Source organism: Macaca mulatta, chromosome 10 (genome assembly GCF_049350105.2).
Source record: "Macaca mulatta isolate MMU2019108-1 chromosome 10, T2T-MMU8v2.0, whole genome shotgun sequence".
NCBI classification, from domain to species: Eukaryota; Metazoa; Chordata; class Mammalia; order Primates; family Cercopithecidae; genus Macaca; species Macaca mulatta.
This window is the reverse complement of record NC_133415.1, coordinates 25,536,928-25,559,320: the sequence shown is the minus strand read 5'-3', so window position 1 is coordinate 25,559,320 and position 22,393 is coordinate 25,536,928. Positions and strand designations below refer to the sequence as shown.

Sequence of the window (22,393 nt, the reverse complement as noted above, 5' to 3'; positions counted from 1 at the left end):
ATCTAGTGTCACCTCTGTCTCCTGCGTCCTCAACTTTCCTTGTTTTACTTCTTCCCCCAGAGGTTATAAACACCTGAGGTCCTCCCATCCTAACCATGTCCTTGTCCATCACCCTGCTGTCCTATTGAGTTATTGCTTTTCCTTCCTTTTGATTCGAGCTTCTCAGACATGTTGTTAACAGGTACTATCTTCACTTACTCCACATTTACGCCTTAATTTGCTGCAGCCCAGAGACTGCCCTGCCACTCCACTGAAACCTTTCTCACTGTGTCAGCAGCTTCCAAAGACACAAATCAGGGGACATTCTCTAGTCTTTATATTTTCCTGGACTTTTCCCCACTGCTGAACATTTCTTGGAACTCTTATCTGCTTGACCTTGACAAGATTTCTGTTCCTTGGTGCTCCTCAAACGTCTCTTCCCTGGTCTTTGCCTGGACTTTATCTCCAAATGCCAGGGTTCACAGGTTAGTGCCCTCACCTGGCTGTTTCGCTCTCCGCCTGATAGCAGGCGATTCTCCTTTTGTGATGTTGGCTCTGCAGCTGTCAGCAGGTGACCCCCAAATACAGACGAACAGCGTTTATATTCTCCCAAGTTTTAAATTTATGTATCTTATCTTATGGTCTACGTTGATCACCAACCAGGTATCTCCCTGATGTTTTAACTCAGCATGTCCAAGAGGAAACTCATCCCGCCCCACCAGCCCTGTGTTATCAGGATCATTGAGTGGTTCTGTCATTCATAAAGCACCCCGTGCTGGAGCCCTTATTATCTTAGGTTATCATTCCCCTCTGTCATCCCCATATTCAATGAATCCCTAAGTCTCGTATTCTACCCCCCACCCAAACAAATACTCTTTCTACTTCTCTCCATCCCCCACTGCCAACACCTTTAAGTCAAGCTACCATAATTTTGCTCCTAGACTCTGGCAAAGACCTTTCAAAACCACCCTCCTTTAGTCCATCCTCTATACTTTAGCCGGTATGATTCCTCTAAAAGGAAAATCTGGTTTCAGTGGCTCCTCATTGCCTATAGTAGGGGTCAGCAGACTCCTGTCCACAGGCCAAATCTGGCCCTTGCCCTGTTTCGGTAAATAAAGTTTTATTGGATCACAGCCATGCTTATGGTTTTTTGAAAAAACATATTGACCATGGCTGTGTTTTCACTGCAGTGGCAGAATTGATGAGTTGCAACAGAGACCATATAATGCACAAAGCCAAAAATATTTGCCATCTGGCCCTTTACAGAAGATCTTTGCTGACCTCTGCCTTACAAGGTAGGAGTCAAATGCCTTAGCCTGACTTACATGGCCCTTCGTGATATAGGTCTTGCCTACTTTGCTGGTCTTATTTCCCTCCTTTTCGTCACAATTTGTACCCCAAATAGTTTGTAGCTCTTCTGCATGTACTATGCTAGTTCGTAACTCTAGTCCTTTGTCTGTGATATTCTGAAACACCCTTCCCATGTTTCTTGTCTCCTCTTAATCATCCTTCAAGACTCAGCTCATGCATTGCCTGCCACAAGAGCCTCCCCGATCTCCTGGTGGGTCAGGTGCCCCTCTACTGTTATCTCACAGAACTCAAATCTCCCTCTCCCATAGCATTGTCCATATTATGTAGATATAATCTTGGCAAGCTGTCTGTCCCCTTCATTAGGCTGTGAGCTTCTTAAGGACATAACCCTTGTCTTTGTCCTTCTTGAACCTCAGCACCTAGTACAGTGCCTGTCACATAGTAGGTACTCAATAAATACTCATTGAACGGATAAGTGCCCAGTGGATTGAAGTAAGATGGCTTCTCATCAGGGCAATGAAACAAACAATATCAAGAACCCCTGATAGATTTGCCAAACACATTAACTGTCTCCTATCGCAGAACAAGTTATTGGAAACATGAAACAGAATTGATGAATTATAATGAGAACAGAAGGTCTGGGGTTCAAGCCCTCAGCGTGCAGGTGGAGGGCAGAAGCATGTGGTGGGTGGTGGGCTCAGAGAGTTCAACAGGGCCTGACCAGTGGGCCTGAAAAACACACTCCAAGAATGTAAAGGGTAGATCTGTTTTCTAATACAACCTCTCCTTTACTAGTTCCTGACTATGAGCAAGTTACAGTCTCCGAGTCTCAGCCCCTCCACCATTAAATAGGCTTTAATAATGTTCCCTTTGCAGAGCTGAAGAATTAACAACCAAAGCAAATTAGCACTCTAGAGTACCCAGTGGAAGGCCTGCTACCACGTTGGTGTTTAATAAGCAGAAACTCCCTTCCATCCTCTGTCCTTCATCCCAGAGCAGGTCAGGTGACGCTGCTGTGCGGAGGCATGGATGCTGACAGGCAGGACTAGGGAAAACTATGACTGGGTGCTCCACATGCCAGAGATTGCAAAAGTGGGCTAAACTCACAGCAGAAATCCATGAACACAACAGAAAACCTCTTGGCAATGAAAGTGGAGTTTCAGTGAGCTCACTTTTAAGTATGTTAAATTTCGTGTGTTTGGGGACATCCAAAGAGAATTGTCCAGAAGCTTTTTAAACTCTGACCTGGACCCCTAAGGAGGTATCGAGAAACCTCTGCATAATGTTAGGATTCTTATGAGTATAGGTGACGTAAAACATCAACCTGGCTAGAGTAAGAAGGAACATTGATTGTTTCCTGTAGCTGGGAAACCAAAAAGGAAAATTTAGCTTCAGGCATTGCTAGATCCAGGAATTAAAAAATGAACATGGGGATTTGGTTCCCCACCAACCTCTCTGCTCTGCTGTCTTCTGTGTTGGTTTCTTTCTGAGGCAACAAGATGGCGGCCAACAGCTCCAGATTCATGCCTGCACCATTCTGAGTCCAGTAGTAAAGAGAGCTTCTCTCTTCTTCACAGTTTCACAAAAAATGCAAGCCTGAGTGAGCCTGAACCAGTCATAATGGACAAGGGGACTGAAGGAGCCTCTTACCTTTGACCTAAGTCAGTCTTTCACCTGGCCCTTGGAAATTCCCACCAAACCATGAGAACAGTAAGGGAGGAGGGGTTCCCCAAAGGACAATGAAGGGCCTTACCTGAAGCAGGAGAATGAAACTTGGTAGATGAAAACTATAAGCATAGAAAATGTTTTCCACCAATGGGGAGGCTGAACTACAGGAATGGGCAAGACTATGAAGACAAAGAATGGTAGGGAGGAAAGAAACGTATTTGAGTGTTTGGGGTCCCCATTCAGTAACCTTGGGAAATCCAACTAAAATGGTGTATCCTGATCAGAGACTTTATTTATCCCTAAATTTCAATGGCCAATCCATCACCACATAATTAGTAATGCTGTGCTTTGAATTTATTACCAACCCCGGCTTTCTACTGTTGCTATTGGACTTGTACCATATTGCAATGTGAGCATGGAGATTATTGTATAAATTCTTCTCACTCACATAATCATCGTGATTTTAATTACTGTGTAATCTTTGCTAATTACTGTTGTATGTATCATTTGCTTTGGTGCCGATTTAACACAACTGCTTTTCGTTTGGCTAAAAGATGGCATTACAACTTTTCCTTTTTGCAGGGGAAAATTTGCTTTCTGTAAACATTTGCAGACCCAAACTTTTGGCTTGCAGTTCTTGGTTTAAAAAGAAAGATGCAGATCTTGCCACCACCCCTGTTTGTTTTTATTTGGGATAAGACTGGTTTGAATAAGTAAAAAGGTCTAAATTACACTGTATTGTCTTTAAAAAAAAAAGTTGTGTTACTTTCAAAGAAGGGCAATTACTCTACTACAGACAGGAAGCCAAAGATGGGTCATGTGAGGGCTGCTTAAATGAGTAGATAAGACTCGTTTGTAATTAGTTAATTAATTATAGATATGTGAATAAATGGTACTTAGCTTTAAAAACAGCTCGTTCCCAAGGTGGGTTAAGCATCTGATGCTAATCTTATTTCAATAATACATTTATTTACTGGTCTCTGCCTTCTTAAAACTGGGAGCTCAGGATAATTTTAATCCATCCTGGAAACACTTAATGAATGGGCCTCTCATGAATATGGTTTTATGTCTTACTAGGACATAAGGAGTATTTTCAGTTTTATTAGTATTAGGAAGATTAGTGGAAAAGATGTTGAAACTGAATGCACAGAAATATTCAATGCAAACACATTAACCATGGACCAAAGGCCTGAGCAAGTGAAACCAGGTGAAGTCTGAATGTAGACACAGGATTTATCCTTAGGACCCAAATCCTAGACAAGTATTTATAGGAAGGAAGCCTGTTTCCTGTCTGGAACTCCAGGTCTTGGATGGTAGGTCTGTGGACCTTTTAGAAAATTTGAGACTCACCTAAGCTGCAAGTTTGTAGAAAACTATTTGGATACATCATTGATGGTTCAGAACACTCTTTTAAAATCTGTGGTTCTCTGTTAAGCTAAGGTTTTGTTACACAAATTTGCCATTGAAATATATATACAGAAAAGTGGGTCTTAAGGAAATTTTCAAAAAATTGGTCATGCCTCATTCATTTGTAATTACTAACAAAATCCAGACTGGACCATTACAGTGCCCCTACAACTTCCTTGTGCCCATTCAAGCCATCACCTCCTCCTTCCTCAAAGATACCCACCATCCTGACTTCTAACACTGTATATTAGATGTGCCCCTTTTTGAACTGTGTAAATGGAAGCATCCAATATGTCCTCTTTTGTGTCTGGCCTCTTTCTTTCAATATTATGTTTTCAAGATGCCCCCACACTGTTGCATGTAGCGGTAATTCATTTATTTTCATTGCTCTATAGTCTGTAACAGTGGCTCTCAACTGGAGGCACTTCTGCACCACTGCCCACCTCAACAGGGGACAACTGGCAATGTCTGGAGACATTTTTGACTGTCTCATGCTCCTGGCATCTAATGGGTAGGGTTCAACGATGTTGCCAAGTATCTTACAATGCACAGGACAGGCCACATAAAATTATCGGGTCCAAAATGGCAATTATACCACCACTGAGAAACCGTAGTCAATAATATGCCATTGTGTGAACATAGAGTAATAATTAATTCTATTATTAATAGACAATTAAGTTGTTTATGGTTTCCCATGATTATGAGTAGTATTACTGTGAACAATCTTATGCACATCTTTTGTTGCATGGATATACAGATTTCTGTTGGGCGTATACTCAGCAGTAGAATTGCTAGGTGTTTTTTCAGCTTTGGTAAATACTGTCAAAACAGTCATTCCAATTTATGTAACCGTCATCAGTGAATGAATGTTCTGATTGCTCTAAATCCTTGCCAACGCCTGGTTTTGTTACTAAAAAAAATAGCTATTCTAATAGGTGTTAGTAGTTTCAAATTTTGGTCTTCACTCACATATCCCTGGTAAATAAACCTTTCTATATGCTTATATCTTCATTCAAATATCCTCTTTAATGAAGTGCCTGAGAAAGTCTTTTGTCCATTATTTTTATTCTTTGGTTATCCATCTCTTTTGTATTGATCTGTAGTTCTTTATGTATTCTAAATGCATGCCCTTCATAAGGTATGTGGGTTTTCTTCCACTCAGTCACTTGCCTTTTTCACTCTCTTAATGGTTTATTTTTATAAGCAAAGTTCTTAATTTTAATGTAACCCAGTTTATAATGTCTTCCTTTATGGTTGGTACTCTTTATATATTGTTGAAAAATTATTTGACTACTTTGAAATCATGCAATATTTTCTTATTTTTTGTAGACATTGTATTGATTTACCTTTTATATCTAGATATACAATGCATCATGAATTGATACTTATTTGTGGTGTGAGGTAGGGCTCACTCTTTTCCATATAGATATCCAGTTGGTCTAGCACATATGTTTTAGAGAAATGATATTGTCCACATTACACAACAGTATGAATTTGTCATAAATCAAGTGATCTTATGTACATACGTCTGTCTCCAGACCCTATTCTAGTTCACTTTTCTATGTGTCCATCCTTGAACCAATATAGCATCTGGAAGTATAAGTTCTCCATCTTAATTCTTCTTTCAGGTCAGCAAATGACTCTTAGGGAAATGCCACATCATACTGTGTTCACCTTCAGTGTATTTCCCTCTTTCCAAGATTTGGCCTTTTGAGTCCTGGCTGCTTTGATGGCTTTCCACTGTCCTTAAATTTGAATTCTACTTTTCTGGCTTTCCAGGTAGCTCTGATGCAAGCTACTATATCTGGAAGCTGAGAGCTGAGCTAGGCTTTTATTCTTTTATGTAAATAAACATTTTTTTTCTAATGTACACTTCCACCAACAGTGTATAAGCATTCCTTTTTATCTGCAACCTTGCCAGCACCTGCCATTTTTTTGACTTTTTAATAATAGCCATTCTAACTGGTGTGAGTTGGTGTCTCATTGTGGTTTTGCTTTGCATTTCTAATGATCAGTGATGTTGAGCTTCTTTACATATGCTTGTTGGTCACATGTATCCCTTCTTTTTAAAAGTGTCTGTTCTTGTCCTTTGCTCACTTTTTAATGGTTTTTTTTTTCTTATACATTTGTTTAAGTTCCTTATGGATGCTGGATATTAGACCTTTGTCACATGCATGGTTTGCAAATATTTTCTCCCATTCTGTAGGTTGTCTGTTCACCTTGTTGATAGTCTCTTTTGCTGTACAGAAGCTCTTTAGTTTAATTTTATCCCATTTGTCAATTTTTGCTTTGGTTGCCATTGCTTTTGTCATCTTCATCATGAAATCTTTGCCCGTTCCTATGTCCAGAATGGTATTGCCCAGGTTGTCTTCTAGAGCTTTTATAGTTTTGGCTTTTACATTTTAGTATTTAATCCATCTTGACCACTGTGGAAAACAGCATGGTGAGTCCTTAGAGACCAAAAGCAGAAATACCATTTGACCCAGCAGTCCCATTACTGGGTATGTACCCAAAGGGATATAAATTGTTTTACCATAAAGACACATTCATATGTATACTCATCACAGCACCATTCACAATAGCAAAGGCATGGAATAAACTTAAATGCCCATCAGTGGTAGACTGGATAAAGAAAATGTGGTACATATATGCTATGGAATACTATGCAGCCATAAAAAAGAATGAGATCATGTCCTTTGCAGGGACATGAATGGAGCTGGAGGCCATTATCTTTAGCAAACTAATACAGGAACAGAAAACCAAATACCACATGATCTCACTCATAAGTGGAAGCTAAATTATGAAAGCACATGGACACATAGAGGGGAACAACACACACTGGGGCCTATCAGAGGGTGGAGGGTGGGAAGAGGGAGAGAATCAGAAAAAATAACTAGTGGGTACTAGACTTAATTCCTGGGTGACGAAATAATCTGTACAACAAACCCCTGTGACACAAGTTTACCTATAGAACAAACCTGCACATGTACCCCTGAACTTAAAATAAAAGGTTTTTTTTCTTGCCTTCTATGCCTAGGGAAACATGAAGTTTCACTCATATTTTCTTCCAGTCCTAACTTAGTGAATCTACCACCCCCTCCAGAATGTAAGTTCCCTGAAGGCAAGCACTGTTCATCTCTGTGTTGACAGCATCTGTCATCACGACACTCAATAAATGATTCAGGATGGAAGCAAGGAAATATTAATGGATGCATAATTTCCATTCACTTAAAGCTGCATCTTCATGGGGAGCTGAGTGCTTTTATGAATTAGTCTGAGGTTTTCTGTGACTATTGCCATTTCACCATACTCTGGTGAGGCAATGTCTCTGCATGGAAAGTGAAGGGATGCATTAAATTCGCTTAAATATGTTGAATCCAAATTGAATCTACAAGCCAAGTAGATTTTAATTACTCTGCAAATCTAGAATTACGTTCTTCAAAACATTGTGAAAATTGTAGCAGAAGGTAAAAGACTCGAGTTGTAGAGCCAGTACTTGCACCATCTCATCAGAGTGTGACTTGGGAAGTTCTATTCCCTTCTCTGTTTTTCTAGGTGTAGAATGAGGGGTTCAAACCAGATGAGGCCGCAGCTCCCTGTCGATTTGTTATTCTAGAAATTGATCACATCCTGTAGAAATGAAACAAGGCTCTTGGCTTAGTGTTAGAAATATGGAGAACTCACTTTAGATTGTGTACTGGAAGTGGGTTTTCAATCTTGTTTTTCAGCCAGGAGAAGTGGATGTGACTGACTGGAGAGTGGAAATACTGGGTTCTGAATTATTCAGCCCTTTGCACATTCTTTCCACAGTTCCACAATCTCCCATCTTTGTACTCCTCCATTCCTTCATTCTTTCCATTCTACAAGCTTTCTTTGGGGCATTCCTGATGTTGGGGATTCATAGAAGAAAGATGTGGTCTCCTCCAGAAACTAACAGTCTTGCCGGGAGATACAAATAAGTAAATAGACAACAGCAATACAGAGGGGGACACAGGAGGCTGTGGGAGCCAGGAGAGGCCCCAATCCAGGCCAGAGGGCGGAAAGACTTCCTGGGGGAAGCTACAGTTGGGCTGAATATTAAAGGGTGAGTGAAAATGTTTGTCTGGTTTTTCTTGAAATATAGAATAATGGTTTATCAGAATCACCTGCAGAGTATCAGTTCCTTCCTCTCTGACTCCCTCCTAATTCTTTCTTATTAGGCTAATTTCCTTCCTCCCTCCCTGCCTCCCTCCCTGCCTCTCTCCCTCCCTTCCCTCCTTCCTTCCTTCCTTCCTTCCTTCCTTCCTTCCTTCCTTCCTTCCTTCCTTCCTTCCCTCCCTCCCTCCTTCCCTCCCTCCCTCCCTCCTTTCCTCCTTCCCTCCTTCCCTCCCCTCCTCTCCCTTCCTTCCCTCCCCTCCTCTCCCCTCCTTCCTCTTCTCCCTTCTCCTTTCCCTTCCTTTCCCTTATGAAAACAAGTTGACAACATCACAACAGCTCTCCTTAAATAGTTTCACATCTTTCTCTAAGAAGGACATTTTCTAACGTATCACTATCACACTTAGGAAAATTAAGAAATCCATAACATTATCCGTATTTATATTACCCAATTATCCTCCCATATACCCTTTTTGCCTGTTCAATTTTTCTTATTATTAACATCTTGCATTACTCTTCAGTCTCTTTTAAATGAGAATGATCCCCTTATCACTACCCAGCTCCAGTTTAACTGTTTTTTTTTTTTTTTTTTTTGCGGAGGGTAGACTTCCAAGGGTGACTTGAATGGGCAACTCTATGCAAAAATTACTGACCTTTGTCCCCGGTAGCCAGTAAGAATGTGTGGGTGAAGTCAAGCCAAATTCTGCTGAGCCGCAGAAGGCATGGAGGCAGGTGTCCACTCAGGGCAGCTCGATGGATTGGTTTGTAAAATTGTCAAAGACTCGGCGCTGACCTTAAGCATCAGAGAGAACAGCAAGCAAGCCTTGAGAGCGACCTTGTCTCATAAAAACTGCCATATTGTAAGGAATGCAGGATATTCACCGTGTCTGTTTCCTGACTCTATTCCCCATGCCAGGAGTGGCCAGGCATGGGGACAGCATGGGGACAGATTGCTGCTAATGTCACCTCCCCCTCACTTCCCTGCTTCCTTGGCATCCTCCTTACTTTGAACTTCCCTCTCAGCTAGGGGTGAGGGAGCTTCCTAAGCCTCATTTTCCTCGGCCTGTGAAATTTAGATATCAGCCCTTGCTTGTCAAGAGTTTTGCAGATTGAGTAAGCTAAGAATCGATAGGAGGAATCTTCTGCTCTTGCTTGGAATGTCTTTCTCGAGCCATCGTCAACACTGAAATCCTACCCTTCTTCCAAAGCCTGACTCAACCCACCTCCTCAAGAAAGGCTGTGCATGGCCGGGCATGGTGGCTCACGCCCATAATCTCAGCACTTTGGGAGGCTGAGGTGGGCGGATCACTTGGGGTCAGGAGTTGGAGACCAGCCTGGCCAACATGGCGAAACCCCATCTCTACTAAAAATACAAAAATTAGCTGGCTGTGGTGGTGGTGGGCGCCTATAATCCCAGCTACTTGGGAGGCTGAGGCAGGAGAATTGCTTGAACTTGGGAGGTGGAGGTTGCAGTGAGCCGAGATCACGCCATTGCACTCCAGCCTGGGCGACAAGAATGAAACTCCATCTCAAAAAAAAGAAAGGAAGGCTGTGCACCCAGGCACCAGTACTGACTGCTCTCTCCTTTGCCAACCTCTTGGTGCATTTATAGTCTGTGCTTCACAGTGTCTCTGGAATTTCTTGCATTGCTGACCCTTCTGCATGTTTTTTTCCAGACTCAACACCTACACTGCTCTCCCCAGGAGGGGAGGGCAGCCCATCTTCTGCTGCTATGTGCTCGGAACATTATAGGTAGACAGACAGACCAGGGTGGGAGTCTCAGCTCTGCTCCTTCTCAACAAGCCCATTTGCCTCTCTTAGCCTCAGCTTCCTCATTTATAAAATGGGACGATAAAGGGCAGTAGAGTAAAGCAGTTGGGAGCCATGGGCCTGGGGTAGGACTCCTTGGTTTAAATCCATGTTCTCCCACTTATGACATGACAAATTACTGATTCTTTCTGAGCCTCGGTTCTGACAGGGGAAGATTGCAACATCTGCTTTAGAGGACTGTTGTGAGCATAAACTTGAGTAATGTCTATAAAGCCTAAAGGCGTAATACATGACAACTCTAATGATGTGGTATTTACCTGTGCACCACAGTAGCTTAATAAGTGCCTCCCATTGCCTGCATAAGGCATAGTCCTGGGTACCATGTCAACTTTTATTACAGACTCTCTGTTGTTATTTTGGACTCAGTTACCAAATCTTCAGGCCATCTTCAAAGAGCATCTGGTTTCCCATCTCAGGCCTCACCAGTATTAAAGAACATCAATATGTTTTTAATTTCCTCTTTAATTTCAGGGAATGGATGAAGAATGGGGGCTGACAGCATGCTTTGGGGGATGATTCACGGTGTCATTAAATCTGTATTGAGTTTCCTGTAGCTAGAATTGGCCCAGGCTCTGACCACACTCAGACCTGGGAATTATGTTTTGTTTGTTTGCTTGTTTTGCTGTGTGATTAAATCTAATGACAGTAAATCCAGCATCTCCTTGACTTGGACTTTCTTGGTTCATTACATTGCAGTGGATTTTGAAAAATATGTATGTGTAGATGTAAATTCAACTGGTTGAGGTTTCCCGTCAGCCTTCTGCCCAGTGGGTGTGTGATGTAGTGGAAGGAGAAGAATGGGATTCAGAGCTGGCCCACCAGCGTTCAAATGCAGGCCATGCCACTTAGCAGTATGGCCTTGAGCAAATGGTTTCTCACCACTGAGCCTCAGTTTCCTCATTTGCAAGGTGGGGTGATGCCTCTGATGTTGATGGGGTGATGCTGCTTAGCTTGATGAGATACTGCCTACGATACATGCAGATATAGGTGCCTTCTTTGTTCTTCGCCAGTTTTCATGGAGCATCTGCTTCTGTGGTCGACACTAGAGATAAAATGATGGGGCCCCATTCATAAGCTAATCTGAAAGGGGAAGGGATATGGTCCAAGCAGGAGACACTGTCTCAGACACTAGCTCGTTCTGAGGCTGAACCAACCACCTCAGTCTCCACTTCCCTTCTCCGTGCTGTTCACAGTAGGCTTATACATGGGAATTGTTTACTCTTGAACATCTGCCCTCAATCTGAGGTCTTCTCTAGCACTGATGAAAGAGGTCATTAAAGAAAAGCAATCAGACAAGTGTTAAGGTTTTAAAATTTATGTTAAACCATTATGTCAAAGGATTAACTTTGAGATAAATAAGTAATGCATGAAAGTTTAACTGTAGTGTCTTTTGCCTCAATGGCAGTACTGGGAGTAATGGGAGTAGAAATGGCTTCCACTCTTAAATACTGAGTATGCATATGACACGCATCATCTCTCATTTCTCACAAGACCCTGGGTCCTAGGGCAGTGTCATTCCCACTCTTACTCCTGTGTAAGTTCAGGCTTCAAAAGATACCTGGGGGCCTGGACGCCATGGCTCACACCTGTAATCCCCACACTTTGGGAGGCTGAGGTGGGCGGATCACTTGAGGTCAGGAGTTCGAGACCATCCTGACCAACATGGTGAAACCCTGTCACTACTAAAAATATGAAAATTTGTCTGGTGTGGTGGTGTGCACCTGTAATCCCAGCTACTTGGGAGGCTGAGGCAGGAGAATCACCTGAACCCTGGAGGCAGAGTTTGCAGTGAGCCACGATTGAGCCACGGCACTCCAGCCTGGGCAACAGAGCAAGATTCCATCACAAACAAAACAAAACAACAAAAACAAACAAACAAAAAACAAACCTGACTTGGAATAGACAGAGCCGGGATTTGAACTCAGGTCTCTCTGCGTCTGAAGCTTTTTTTTTTTTTTTTTCTCCTGCCTTGTAGGTTAGAAAGAGTGGAAATTTCAGTATTCCTGAGTTTTCATGTCCTAGTTTACCTAATAAACTTCTATAACTTGAAGCAACCCATACTTACAGCTTTTTCATATAAATACCCTTATTCATCAATTCATTTAATAAGTCCAATATTTATTGGAACCTACTGTGTGGCAAGTGCTAGAGGATTCATAACTTGAACATTTTATTGAGCACCTACTATGTGCCTGAGGACTGGCAATTCACTCATGCATCCAACACATGTTTATGGAGCACCTACAATGTGTTAGGGCCCTGGTGCTTCCCTCACTTACTCAACACAAATTCATTGAGCACCTACAGTGACATTGTTCTATAGACATTGTTCTATAGACACTGGTAGCAGGGAATGCAATGCATAAAAATCCTGCCCTCATGGAGTTCTGATCTCCACAGCATTGCAAGGCCAATCTGGTTTCCCTCATTTTTCAGCTAAGGAAGCTGAGGGTTAGAGAAGTTAGGCAGTGGTCCCCAGGTCACGTGGCTAGTGAGTGGTAAAACCAGACTTGGTTGCCAGCTGTGTGTGCTTGCAGAGGTTACTCAGCCTCTCTGTACCTGGAGATCACAATCCCTATCTCTCAGGGTTGCTATGAGGGCAGGAACCATCCATTTGCTCTCTCCTATATTCCTGGTATCCAGCACAGCACCTGGCGCAAGTAGGTATCTAGTCAGGGGTAGCTGTTGTGACCAATGACTATTTCATCCACTAAGTTATAGAACCAGCCCAGCATCTTTGTGGCTGGATGCTCAAGGACTATCCTCTGGCTCTTTCCCGTAGCAGGTATACCAGAAGGATATTCCTTTTTGGACAAACTGCAGGGCAGGCAGCAGAAGTCTGCGAGGGTTTTCTGGAGTCTCTCCTTGAAGAGTAGCAGTACCCCTGCCTACCCTGTCTCTCAGTGACTCTGAGAGCCTTCTATACATCATCTCTCTCCCTGGCCCAGGCTCCGGGAAGCAGACACCGTAACATCCTGATTATCCGACATCCCTCCATCATGATGATGATGGGGAGTTCCTTCTGAGCCACACCGAGCTGGTCCTGTGAAGACAGCTACAAAGAAAAAAAAAGACTCTTACTGGCCCCCAGATGAAGTCAGATAGGATGTGTCTGAAGTGTCCAGCGCTGGGACAGGAGCGGGGGTGATCATCCAACCTCACTCAGCAGAACTTGGGATCCTTATCCCAAAGCCTACAAAAGGACATCTGAATTCAGGTTAAATTCTTCAGTCTATACAGAAAGGAGTGGATGCAAGGAACTTTATACCTTGAGAGGTGGTGCAGACAGGAAATGGAAAAAGCACTTGCAGAGATGTGGGTGGATTTCTGCATGGGAAAGCCAGGAAGAAGCACTTGGCCGTGGGCAGCTTCTTTCTTTCCTTCTTTCTTGCCCTCTCTTCCCCCTCTCTCCTCACTTGACCCCCACTTCTTCTCCTCTCCAGCCCCCACCACCAGGAGTCTACACTGCATGGCTTGTTTTCCTGTTTTAAGCTCCCCAGCTGAGGTTTCAAAGGCACCAGACCATTCCAGAAAGGTGGGACTCAGCTCACTCCAATCTCAAGACATCAGACCCCGTGACAGCCAAGCTGGGCCTGAGTGGCTGTGCTGGAACATCTTGGCTTCTATGCCTTGTAGAAGGCATTGCCCCTCAAGGGCCCCAGGGAAGGCGAGTGAATCTTCCCCTGTGCCAGCATAGCTGGGAACCTTCCTGGCTTGGGCCTAGCAAACCTATGGCCTCTGCACCTGATCACCAGCACTCAGACTGTGACCTCCAGATCCCCATTTCCGGGCAGCCGGTTACTTCACCATGGACCCCAGCCTATCTTGCCTTTTTGTCAAAGCCGAAGATGGCAGATCCTTCGTTGCCAGGCAGAAAGGCCTCTGCAATGTTCCTTTCTCTCCTTCTTGCCTTTGCCTAAGTCTCCTTCCTTCTTCTCCATCACCACCGCCCTTCTGGGTCTCCTTCCTCTTTCTCTCCATCTCATTTCAACTTCTTTCCTGTTTAAACTGCCTCCTCTTCTTTCATGCTCTGACCCTCCTTCTCTTCTTCCTACATTTCTTTGCCCTCCCTTCACTTTTCTCATCCTGACTACCTCTTCTTTCTCATCTACCTTGATTGAATTTGACAGCATTTGCTGAACATCTACTACATGTTGGGCTCGGTGCCAACTCCGGAGGTGCAGAAATGAGAGTCAGCAAGACACTGTCAGTTCAGACTTGTGGTCTGTGATTCTCCTTCCACCTACTTTTATGCCTTTTTTCCCCCCTATGTTTTTGGCTCCCCCTCTTCCCTCCTCCTCCTCCTCTTCCTCCTCTTGGGACTTCTTCACCCTCCATTTTCATGCCCTGCCCTGGCGTCTGCAGCCAGCAGTGGCAGTGGAAGCTAGGGTGCAGAGTCCCGGGAGATTCGGTGACAGGAGCCCTCAATGTTGCCCTCCTCACGTGGCAGGCAATGGATGAGACAGAGCATCCAAGACACTCATTCATCACACCCGCCTCCTTTCAGGACCAGGACAGGATGGAAATGACTTTTGTCAGTTCTGCAGCAGCCCACTGCCCCTGGCAGCTCCAAGCTGTTTATTAATAAAAAGTAGGGAACAAAAAAAAAATACAGGCGTGTGAATGCCATCCTGCCGTGTATTCGGGGAGTGATTCCAAAGCAGTGAAGTTGACAAATACGCCTTCGGGGAATCACAAAGGAGCCCTCTATCTCCTCTTCCAGCCCGTGTCCAGCTGTGATGGGAACAGGCAAGAAATAGGAAAGGAGGGAGCTGTTCTGGGCAAACGTGTGGCCTTTGTTTTAGCACATGGGAACCAACCTACCTTCTTGTGGTGAGCTGAAGGTCACCTGCCCATTCATTCTCCTGTGCATTCCTCTTTGAACTTCAATTGAGGCTTTTATTGAGTCCAGTGTGGGGTTGGGTTCTGGAGATCAGAAGTTAAATAGTGGTAATAATGATTGCCTTTAATTATTAATGATTAATAACCATTTATTATTGGTTATAAATTATTCATCATAACCACTAACCATTATTGGGGTGATTAGGTGCCAGAGACAGTATCAAGGGCGTTTCTTTCACTGTCCCGGCTGCCCCAGGAGGAAGGCACCATGACTAGGGTTCGGGGAGTGAAAGGAGTACTCCAGGTAGAACCGCTCATGCAAGACCCAGAAGCAGGGAGGGCTTGGCCTGTCCCAGGAGACCAGCGTCCTGGAGCAGGGTGAGCAAGAGGGCAGGAATAGCAAGCCTGATCACACAGGAGAAGGACTGAGGGTGATGGTCAGAGAGAGAGAGGAGGTAGCTCCTCCACGTTGCCACCTTGACACCCAGATCTTACCATCACCAGACCGCTACTGCAATCCTCTTCCTCCCATCTGACATGGGGAATAAGGAGAGGCGGATGATCACAGCCAGCTCTATGCCTTGTCCTCATGAAGCCCTTTAGCTGGGCCCATCGTTGCCATGGCGACCTCACACAGGCCCCCAGCCTGGGGAGCTCCTGCCAGACCTAGAGGAGATAGGTTTGTGGAATCACTGAAGCTCTGTCCTCAGGGGCACTCAGGAAGGCAGGGTCTAGGTGCCTGTGTCAGTCTCTTCTGGCTGCTATAACGAAAACGCCATAGACTGGTTGGCTTATAAACAACAGAAATGTATTTCTTATAGTTCTAGAGGCTGGGAAATCTAAGGTCAAGGTGCTGGCAGTTACATTTGTTGTCTGATTCATAGATGGCCATCTCACTGTGTCCTCACACAGTGGAAGGGGTGAGGGAGCCCTCTGGGGCCTCTTTTTAAGGGCACTAATCTCATTCACAAGGGCTCCACCCTGGTGACCTAATCACCTCCCAAAAGCCCCACCTCCTAATATCATCACATTGAGGATTAGGTGTCAACATATTAATTTTCGGGGGAGGCAAACATTGAGTCTATTTCAGCCCCCACCTATTTCCCTGGGAAAGATGCTGCTCTCCTGCCCCAACCATTCCCTCCCTGCCTTCCATGGCATCACCTCAAGGGACCTTGGCTTGGCTTCCTTCCCAGATTCAAAAGCCCATTGGGTCATTGTGGTCAGTTCTTTTTCTCCTAAACTATCCTGTGTGATCAGGAGGAAATGGTGTTATCCAGCTGGGTAAGCAAGAAGTCTTCCCCAAAGTCTTGTAGCAGAATCTCAGTCATGCTTTATACATAGAGGTCCGAATCCTGCAGTCGTCCCGATTGTTACAGTTCCAGCAACAATGCACTCAGAGGCAGGGACCCCATGATTGGAAACCCGCGTATGCATTGCCCTCAGCGTCTCTTCAGGCCTGCACCCACATTGGCTTTATCTGCAATGCCAAAACTCTGGCATTTGGCCACTTTTTACTTTAAAAAAAAAAAATAAATTGTGACTTTGCTGGTGGGAGGGAAGGGGGTCGTTTCTCTTAGAGAGAGGACAGATTTTATTTATTAAAGGAAAGGTTGGTGGACTCCAGTCTCTCTCCTTTGAATGATGCCATTTATTTTACAGTCTCTAATTTGGTCCCACTGTGAGGCTTCTACTTTTCAGAGGCAAAGTGTTTCTGGCGCTGCTGCTACAAACTCCCTCTGCATAAAAGCCACGTCTGGTGGAGTCCCAGAATAGAAACCGTCTGTCCTCTTGTGTATAGTCTTGGTTTTAAGTTGATTTCATGTGAGTCTTTCCCTTCTGGGGGAACAAGATTTTACCTACACCCTCACCCGATGAAACAATCAGGGATGTCATGGGGCATCCTGTGGAGACACATATTTGGGTCTTGACTCTCAGAAGCCCCACTTAGTGGGACTGTCCTCTGGGCTTGGCCCTAAATAAACAAACAACCCACTGCATGTCCCCTTCCGGTCTTGAAGAAGCAAACTACTTATTTCACAGTAAGCTCTGGGATGATAGGTCCTATCATGTCAGATATGATGCCTCATAAATCTAATTCATCCGTCCTAGCTGCAGTTTTAATCTACTCAAATGTACTTAGCTGGGTTTAATTATAGACAGAAATTGCATTCAGAAAGCAACAAGAAATCATTTACATGGCTTGAATTTGCACATTAAATCATATGGTTCATTTGAGAGTGCGATAGGGATGGTATTTCCAAAGAAAAATAATATTAGTGCCTGTGCTTAGGGGCCCTCACACCGATTGCACAAATTGTATGAATTGCACAATTTCTACAGACTGCATTTTTCTTCTTGGCACAGGATAAATGAGGAGGCTGGGGACGCTGAGAGGACCCAATCGGCACCGAGCAGAGCCTGGTCCACAGATGTCCGCAGCAAGACCTCGGGAGACAAGCCTGTTTCTCCCCACTTCATCCGCCGGCAAAAGTACTGTCATTTTGGGGACGGCGAAGGGCTTGCCGTCCAGAGAAAGGCCACAGAGAGATTAGAAGCTGCGTCCTCTCCCCTGGCTTCTCGGGGTACAAATACATCCCCGCTGTCGAGGGAAAAGCTGCCCAGTCCTTCAGCGGCCCTCTCGGAGTTCGTGGAAGGGCTCCGGAGGAAGAGAGCCCAGAGAGGCCAGGGGTCCACGCTGGGCCTGGAGGACTGGCCCACTCTCCCCATTTATCAGACGACTGGGGCTTCCACACTAAGGAGGGGCAGGGCTGGCAGTGACGAGGGAAATCTCTCGTTGAGGGTTGGGGCAAAGTCACCCCTGGAAATCGAAGGGGCCGCTGGTGGTCTCTTGAGGTCCACCAGCCTCAAATGCATCTCTTCAGATGGTGTTGGGGGCACGACCCTACTCCCCGAGAAGGCGAAGACCCGATTCAGTTCCTGCGAGTCCCTCTTAGAATCCAGACCGAGCATGGGGAGAAAACTGAGCTCCCCGACCACACCCAGGGACATGCTGTTGTCACCCACACTGCGTCCTCGGAGGCGGTGTCTGGAGTCCTCTGTGGACGATGCGGGCTGTCCAGACCTTGGAAAGGAGCCGCTCGTTTTCCAGAACCGCCAGTTTGCCCACCTGATGGAGGAACCTCTAGGCAGTGACCCCTTCAGCTGGAAACTCCCAAGCCTCGACTACGAACGCAAGACCAAAGTGGACTTCGATGACTTCCTCCCAGCTATCCGGAAGCCCCAGACGCCTACATCCTTGGCCGGAGCAGCCAAAGGTGGGCAAGATGGTTCTCAGCGTTCAAGTGTCCACTTTGAGACAGAAGAGGCTGACCGTTCCTTTCTCTCGGGGATCAAGACCATTTTGAAAAAGAGCCCAGAGCCCAAGGAGGATCCTGCTCACCTGTCCGACTCGTCCTCATCCTCCAGCTCCATCGTGTCCTTCAAAAGTGCTGACAGCATCAAAAGTCGACCAGGAATCCAACGACTTGCGGGTGACGGTGGTGAGGGAACGTCCCCCGAGCACAGAGAGCCAGGGGCGGGGAGGAAAGACGACGATGTTGCAAGCATAATGAAAAAATATCTCCAGAAGTAGACACCAGTTCAGGTAAAAGCAACAGGCTGGGGCTGTTCTTGGGGAATGAGAGTTCACCTTGCAGCCTTGGGGAGAGCAGGTGCTCCTATACTGTCCTTACTGCCACAACTAATTTCTTTAGAGATCAAGATTTTTAGAGGTTTTAGCTGAAGTCATGTGTTGCTGGATGCAAAGCCTTTCACGAGCCCTCAGCTGGGTACCTCCATTTCCTTGTACTTTGAAATGCAGACACATCAGAAAGTAAGGGGTTCCTGTGGGATGACGCTAAAGAAGGTGCTGGATGTGGCTGGGCGCGGTAGCTCACGCCTGTTATCTCAGCACTTTGGGAGGCTGAGGTAGGTAGATCACCTAAGGTCAGGAGTTCGAGACCAGACTGACCAACAGGGTGAAACCTTGTCTCTGCTAAAAATACAAAAAATTAGCTGGGTGTCTTGGCTGGTGCCTGTAATCCCAGCTACTCAGGAGGCTGAGGCAGGAGAATCGCTTGAATTGGGGAGGCGAAGGTTGCGGTGAGCTGAGGGCACCACCACTGCACTCCAGCCTGGGCAACAAGAGTGAAACTCTGTCTCAGGAAAAAAAAAAGAAGAAGATGCCAGATATTTAAAATTTCCTCGCCCTACTATCATTTTCTTTTCTTAATGTCATTCCACCTGGGGTTGAAGGAGCTGCGATGGCATTCTGTCCACATAATGACGGGAGATCCGTGGTGGGATCGCAGACATGCAAAGGGCTGAGTTGGAAGAGACCTTCAGAATAGTGGAGTCCACTTGCATTACGTATGGAGAGAAATAGGCCCTAAGTTGAGCGGGGAGGGAACAAGTACAAAAATCACAGAGCAACAGTGCAGGAGAAGTAACTACTGGCTGCTCTTCCTCCCGCTCCTAGCACTCATCCTGTCACTCATCTGGAGTCAAGGTAAGAAAAGGAATTCAGGCCGGGCGCAGTGGCTCACGCCTGTAATCCCAGCACTTTGGGAGGCCAAGGTGGGCAGATCACAAGGTCAGGAGATCGAGACCATCCTGGCTAACACGGTGAAACCCCGTCTCCACTAAAAATACAAAAAAATAGCAGGGCGTGGTAGCAGGTGCCTGTGGTCCCAGCTACTGGGGAGGCTGAGGCAGGAGAATGGCATGAACCTGGGAGGCAGAGCTTGCAGCGAGCTGAGATCTCGCCACTGCACTCCAGCCTGGGAGACAGAGCGAGACACCCTCTCCAAAAAGAAAAAAGAGGAATTCATTGCTAACCAAGGCTTACATTTATTGAGTGGACACATCAGACAGTCATTTAGTACTCCTGATATCCCCAAGTGGTGGTGGATATTATTTATCCCCATTTATCAGGTTGACAGACTGAGGATCAGAAAGATTAAAGTCACTTGTACAGAATCACCAGGGCAGAATGGGGTTTCCAGCTCTAGAATCCCTACATTTATCTTTAAAAGTTTTCCGTAGGGACACATTCCTGGCATCTTCATGAGTGAAATTAGAGCTGCCTGAGAGTCTATGAGCCCTCGTAAATCTCCCAGTCACTGAATCTCAGAACTCACTGCAGCTCAAGGCTCAGATGGTTGAGCGATTGCATATGGCTCTCAGGATGCACCTGCTGCAACCCGCAGGCCTCCTTGACCCAAATGAGCCACACATCCTCTATTTCTTCGAGAGGCAGCCTCAGCCCATCAAAAAGCCATTGCCCCTTCCGCGGAGACAGGCTTGGACTATATCAGAGCAAACTAATTTGACTTAACATGGCCTTCTCTCTGCTCTCAATTACCGAGTAAAGATCTGATATTCATTTACATTATTATGCTCTCGGGGACATAGAAAGCAGTTTCAAAGGCCAAGTAAAGGGCACACATCCATGAGGGGAACAGTCCTTAGCAGAAGTCATCGCAGAACATCTTGTCTCTGCCATTCCGTTTTAATCAAGTCCCCTTCCTACCCTGAGCAAGGTTCTTCTCCAAGGATGCCAGTTTTTCAGCTATACAATGCAGCACCTCCAACAATGCAAATGCATGGTGGGCTTTGGGACCAAGCGAGACCCCCCAAGGCTCAGTTCTGCCCTGTAACTAGCCATTGGACCCTGGACAAATGATACAGTCTCTCCAAGCCCCTGCGTCCTCAGTTGGAAAATAGGGATAAGAGTACCAGCTACCTAAAGTAACACTGTGGATTTCATGAGAATATGAGAGATTCCTAGAATAGAGCATGGCACCCCATGGATGCAGTAAATGCCAGGTTACTTTGGAATTTTTGGACCTTTGGGAAATCTCTCCCAACTTTTTCCCCCACTTGTTCTCCTTCTGCTGCCTATACTCTGCCATCCCTTTCTGTGGAGTTGCTACAGTAATGCCACCTGGGAATACAGAATTCCAGGCCCTCCACCCCATTCATTGTCTCTATCAAAATGTACCCATCTTCCTGGCCAGGCACAGTGGCTCATGCCTGTAATCCCAGTTCTTTGGGAGGCTGAGGCAGGAGGATCACTTGAGGCCAGGAGTTTGAGACCAGCCTGGGTAACATAGTGAGACCCCACCTCTACAAGAAATAAAAAATAAAATATTAACTGGGTGTGGTGACATGTACCTGTAATCCTAGCTACTCGAGAGGCTGGAGCAGGAAGATCACTTGAGCCCGGGAGTTGGAGGCTGCAGTGAGCTATGATTGCACCACTGCACACTAACCTGGGTAACAAAGTGAGACCCTGCCTCAAAAAAAAGAAAAAACCTTACCCATCTTTTGTCCCATTCATCAACTCTGACCTGTGTTTGCTTCCAGCCTCCTTGAAGCTGCCCTTGAAGACTTCCCAACTCTACAATAACTTGGAGACAGAGAGACTGGCCAGGCCTCCCCAGTGGCCAAAGCCAGCCAGCACGGCCACCCTCAAGAGACAAGACGGGCCCACAAAGGCAAATCCTGCGGGGATGCTGGGCTCCCAGTGTGGTTGGCCTGAACAAAATAAAGTGTTGACTCCTGGGCATCTGTGCCTTCTCTATGGCCTTGCTACCTGGGATTCCAGAGTGTCGATGGGGTGCAGATAGGGGTAGGACTGTTCCAAAGAATAGAACCAACCCGAACTGTGTGTAGTTTGGGGTATATACTGCTATTTCTCTTCCTACATGTCTACATGCCATGACCTTCTTCCTCCTCTTCCCCTGGCCAGTTTCAGCTCACTTCTTCCAGGAAGTCTTCCCTGATATATCAAACAGAAACAAATGCTCCCCCTCCATGCTCCCTTAATCCCCATGCTTGTCTATCATATTCCTTTGCCAATTCATTTCTCTATCCTGTGCATTTATAAGTGTGTACAAGCATTCAAGAAACTGATGAATGATGAATGAATGAATGAGCCAAAGAACAAATAAATGAGCCCACACACCCTGAATGCATGTGACACACTGATATATATGCATCCTACAAATGTGCACCCACATCAACATTCAAGAACCTTGAATTTATTCCCTTTTTACCAAGGCGAAGCTAGCATATGTGTGCCCACATTTAGGTAGCAAATGCTGCCTTTATTTAAATTCCCACTAGCATAGACTCCATATCCTACCCCAAATTTGTCTTCATCCCTAGGACCCCTCTGGTGTAACCAATCATAGCTCCCACCCGTGGGAGGGAATTC

At 45.5% G+C, this 22,393-nt stretch overlaps 1 protein-coding gene across 3 annotated transcripts in view; it reads left to right on the top strand.

Annotated features, from left to right (window-relative positions):
• Positions 1 to 21,742, top strand: part of MYO18B (myosin XVIIIB) — a 300,946-nt gene extending 279,204 nt beyond the window's left edge. For all 3 annotated transcript variants that reach the window (XM_077950288.1, XM_015149948.3, XM_077950289.1), the window contains 2 exons: positions 17,539 to 18,778; positions 21,541 to 21,742. In XM_077950288.1, coding sequence (XP_077806414.1) covers positions 17,539 to 18,766 — 1,228 coding nt within the window. In that variant the 3' untranslated portion in view covers positions 18,767 to 18,778; positions 21,541 to 21,742. The remainder of the gene's footprint in view (positions 1 to 17,538; positions 18,779 to 21,540) is intronic.
• Positions 21,743 to 22,393: the final 651 nt, after the last annotated feature.